Raw genomic sequence first — 5,594 nt, 5'->3', positions numbered from 1 at the left:
TCTCACATGAAAAAGAAATCCACACTGACTGGATATTAATTCATTTGATATTATAAAGGGAAAAAAGGCAGTGATTGCAATCAATGTTTATGTTACAGTGCATCCAGAAAGTGTTCACAGAGCTTCACTTCTTCCACATTTTGTCATGTCACCTCAAAAGTCTACACACAATTCCCCATAATGACAAAGTAAAAGAAACGTTTCCTTGAAATTCTTGCATATCTATTAAAACTAAAAGACAAAAACATGACATGTATATAAGCGTTGGCAGTTTGTGCTCAATACTTTGTTGAAGCATCTTTGGAAGCAATAACAGCTCCGTCAGGTTGGATGGGGAGCGGTGCACAGCCGTTCTCATTACTCTCCAGAGATGTTGAATCAGGTTCAAGTTCATCAAGGCAGCATTCATCTTTACCTCGACCCTGACTAGTCTCCCAGTTCCTGCTGTCAAAAAACATCCTCACAGCATGATGCTGCTACCACCATACTTCACTGTGGGCATGGCATTGATCGACTGATGTCCAGCTCTTCGTTCAGTCTTTGTTTCATCACACCATCCTTCAGGTGCCTTTTGGCAAACTGCACCTGTAGCTCAGGTGGCAGAGCAGGTCAGCCACTAACCCAGGCTGCTCCAGTCTGCATACTAACCCCATGTTGCTCTCCGATGTGTCCATCGGAGTGTATGAATGATAGATACTTAGCACTTAAGAGCTCAGAAAAAAGTGCTTGTGTGAATGGGTGTGATTGGGTGAATGAATTAGTTGTATAAAGCGCTTTGAGTGCTCAGAAAGAGTAGAAAAGCGCTATATAAGAACTTGTCCATTTACCATTTACAATACAAGCCTGACAGGTGGAGTGCTGCAGAGCAATGCTCGAGTGACCATCAGGTTTTTGGTCACCTCCCTGACTAAGACCCTTTTATCCCAATCACTCAGATGTTGGAACAAATATGGAAATAGTGAAGCGTTGTGAATACTTTCCAGACACACTATGTAAACACAAGATTATAATGTGAAATATTTGAACTGTAGGATTCACTATGCATCATTTTACATTAAGAGTTAAGAATCCCTTTGACGTTGGTCTGATGAACCCTCCCCTCCCCGTGGTCGCAGTCTGTAGCTAGGTGAGAAATGAGGGTCGGAGCTTTTGTTGTCATCATCAAAAAAACCACAAGAGGACAAAGATCAAGAGCTATCCATTTCCACAAAGGCTGGCCCCTCAGCGACAGCGACACATAATCAAGAGCAATGCAGCTGATTTACTGTGGGAGACTCTTGACCTCCATGTGAATTCACCTGGGGAGTTGAAGAAAAAAAAAGGGTCACATTTCATGTTATCATAATTTCTGTGATTGATATGTGTCGCAGCAGTTTGCTAGTTTTGGCACACGTTAACCTGAGCTTTGATCAAAGGGAAAACAAAGCTGAGCACAGATAACCTGAAGGGCAGCACACAGTCCTCCTTTGCAGGGCTCCGCTGTGCTCTATTTCTAGTGTCAGCCCATGTTAAGGTTTGTATTCCTTCTAAGCTCCGCGAGGCCCTGAAATAGAGTGACAAGCTGTCTCCATAAATACAGAGCCCCTATGGGAGAGCATAATTGCTTTGTGATCTTATATCGGCCTTCACGGTGTCCTTCACTGCTGTGGAGGAATCCTTTTCTGTCGTCTACGTGTGGTAACAGCAACTTAGTGAGATTACTGCCTTTCATTTAGGCCCGACTCTCTCGTTCCAAAAGGTCGCCCAGAGGCTGCTCGTGTCTGCTTTGACCCCTGGGACCCTGACACAGTAAATAAAGTCAGTCAGGTGGGGTGGGGCCTCCCTTTGTTTATAAAAGGGGTAATAGCATCATGGGGAGAAAGAAAAAAACAAACAACAGGTGTGCTGCCCTCTTTTAGATTGTTTCAGGGATTGGGTTTGCTGAATGACAGTTAGGGCTTGAGTTCACTGTCATTCCTGACTTGCTTTGTTCAGAGATTTGCTGAATTCTTGTCACTTTGCATCACTGGACCAGTGCTGCAAAAAGGAGATGCAGCCCGATGGTATGATAAAAAAAAATCATGGCAAAGGTGTCTGGTGAATGTAATGCCATTATAGATTCTTCTCAGGCTGACAGGTCAGTCACGTGGTAAAATTGTTGTTGCTTCATATGGTTCCAACAGTATTAAAGTCAGACCCACTCGGATCTTTTCTCCTGCCCGTTGTCACCCGTCTGCAGCTCTGCGCTGCAGCCAACCTCAACCAGCGTGTACTGGCCCACCTTCCTGGTACAGATTGCTGTTGCTGTGGAAATATCTCCCACCGGGGCAGATGGCCCCACAGAGGGAAAACCAAGGTCACGTCTGGGTGGGGGTGGAGGTTTGAGTCGGCCCCGTTTGCTAACACGAATAGATCTGGGCGTCCCCATGGGCTCCAGGGGACAGAGAGCCACCTCGCTGCCGGCCCTTTCTGGAGCCTCCTCCTGGGAGACCGACTCGGCATTGTTACCGTTCATGGTGCAGCCCAGCGGGCCGAGAGAACGAGGAAGAGAGTAGCGCTCCATGGATGGAGGTTCCTGAGCTAAATCGCGTTTCCCTACTCCACAAGACCCCTTGCTGCCTCTCCTCTTCCGGAAACCCCCCTCTTGCCCGTCTTGTGCTTCCTGCTCTTGGTCGTTGCCCCTAGACACCCCTCCTGCTGAAAGGAAGCATTGCTCCTCTTCTAGTATTTTCTCCACCATCATCTTCCTCTTGCTCTTCTGTCTCACTGAGCGCTTGACGGCGCAGATAAAATCCAGCACATTCAGGAAAAAGGACAGAGCGGCCATGCCGAGCATAAAGTTGAGCATCACAGTCTTCTCAGTGGGCCTGGAGATGTAGCAGTCCACCTGGGTTGTGCACGGAGCATGCTGGCACAGAAACCTCCTGGGGATGTAGAAACCAAACAGATAGTAGTGAGCTGCTCCAAAGCCTGCTTCCAGCAGAGTCCTGAACATCAGATGGAGGATGTAGGCTCCACTGAAGAACCGGGCCCACCCTCGCTGCTCTACCGCGAGAGGCAACTTGTTGAACGGCTCCTGTCGGATTCTGAACAGCTGAAAGGCTTTGGTTTGTTTCTGGGAGTTCAGCTCCACCGTGAGGGCGTTGGACACCTTATGGACCACGTAGATGACAAAGAGGATGTAAGGGATGCACACGATGACAAGCTGCACCAGCCAGAAGCGGAAGAGTGAAACGGGAGAAAACAGATCGTAGCACACGTTGGCGCAACCAGGCTGGATGGTGTTGCACACAAATCTCTCCTGCTCATCCTGGTAGAGAGGATAACCGGCGAAGAGGAGGATCAGGACACGGAGGAAGATCATCACGATGAGCCACACCTTTCCTGTGGGGAAGAAAAGGAAAACAAATTAATGTGATTATACGATCAGCGCTGAAAAAACTGAGATTACCCCTCATGATCCTTAGTTTAACAGCAATATCTAAAGCCATAAATAACAATTTAAAACAAAACTAGAGGCGACTCACCCATTAAAGTGATGCTGTGATTGACAGAGATAAAAAGCACCTCTGAGGCACTTGATCCCGCCATGTCTGCTGTGCTCAAGGGCCTCCAAAATCGTCAGGTCCTCCAGTTTCGGACCAAAGGCTAAAATCATTGAGTCAGCACTCCACTTCCTATCCACTTCTTGTCTCTCCTCTACCCTTTCCACAAAGGATCACGTTGGCTTCCAGGTGGGCAGCATGACACTCCAATTCTCTCACCCAGTCCCTGCGGGTAAAATTGTATCAGATTAATCTGAATCACCCAAGCTTCTGAAAGGCTGAGTGAAGTTAGCACACCACCTTACCTCTTCCTCTGTCCCCTGCAGACAACCGTCTGTCCTCAGAAAACAGAAGACAGGCGTGAGCCCCATTGTCGATCTATTCTTAACCCACTCGCAAAAGCTCACCGCTGTCCTGGCATTGCAAAGATATTTTGGTTCAGCTGGTCGTCTTTACAGGAGAGGAACAAGCATGCTAAACTACTGTATTAGGTTCTTCACCACAATGGCAGGCATGCTCAAACAGGCCACTCCATAAAAATATAAGAAGCTACTGAGGCATTTTACGATGACAAATAAAGATAATGTGCAGATATGCAGACAGTGGATTTGCTCTCGTGAAACATAAGCAGGTTGTAAACTGCATTTTCCCACAGCTGATAGCAGTTTATGGCTGTTAAGGATTTACTGGAAGCTCGCATAATATAGCTAGGAAATACAGCTGAATTTAATCATTCGTCTTAATACAGCACAGGTGTATGTATGCTATATATGTATATGTATATACACACACACATATATATATTTATATATACACACACATGTATATATATATATATATATATATATATATATATATATATATATATATATATATATATATATATATATATATATATATATATATATATATATATATATATATATATATATATATATATATATATATATATATATATACATATATATATATATATATATATATATATATATATATATATATATATATATATATATATATATATATATATATATATATATATATATATATATATATATATATATATATATATATATATATATATATATATATATATATATATATATATATATATATATATATATATATATATATATATATATATATATATATATATATATATATATATATATATATATATATATATATATATATATATATATATATATATATATATATATATATATATATATATATATATATATATATATATATATATATATATATATATATATATATATATATATATATATATATATATATATATATATATATATATATATATATATATATATATATATATATATATATATATATATATATATATATATATATATATATATATATATATATATATATATATATATATATATATATATATATATATATATATATATATATATATATATATATATATATATATATATATATATATATATATATATATATATATATATATATATATATATATATATATATATATATATATATATATATATATATATATATATATATATATATATATATATATATATATATATATATATATATATATATATATATATATATATATATATATATATATATATATATATATATATATATATATATATATATATATATATATATATATATATATATATATATATATATATATATATATATATATATATATATATATATATATATATATATATATATATATATATATATATATATATATATATATATATATATATATATATATATATATATAATATATATATGAGAGAGAGACTGACTCTGTCCAGTACAGAGCACAGATTTCCCATGACGTTAGTTTGCTGAGGGCACACATGGGTAAAGACAGTTGGCTTGGCTCATAATCACTACAGATCAGTGATCATTAGCACGTCCATGCTTGCCCACACACCCAAAAAATCCCACTCAGAAGTCTGTTATGACTGATTTTTTTTGCCCGTGATGACCTTTTCACAAGACAGCATAAGAAATTTGTGCAGCTGCTCCGGTTGAGTTCAAAGCAATAGTTAA

General features: G+C 38.4%; 1 protein-coding gene across 1 annotated transcript; it reads right to left on the bottom strand.

The window, feature by feature from the left end:
• Positions 1 to 2,170: 2,170 nt before the first annotated feature.
• On the bottom strand, positions 2,171 to 3,570 carry LOC116311275 (gap junction delta-4 protein). The gene is given in 4 exon segments (XM_031728328.1): positions 2,171 to 3,024; positions 3,075 to 3,133; positions 3,135 to 3,363; positions 3,507 to 3,570. Coding segments are annotated over 4 exon segments (1,206 nt in total).
• Positions 3,571 to 5,594: the final 2,024 nt, after the last annotated feature.

The sequence above is a fragment of the Oreochromis aureus genome, linkage group 9 (assembly GCF_013358895.1).
Source record: "Oreochromis aureus strain Israel breed Guangdong linkage group 9, ZZ_aureus, whole genome shotgun sequence".
Taxonomy (NCBI): Eukaryota; Metazoa; Chordata; class Actinopteri; order Cichliformes; family Cichlidae; genus Oreochromis; species Oreochromis aureus.
This window is presented reverse-complemented; position numbering and strand designations above follow the sequence as displayed.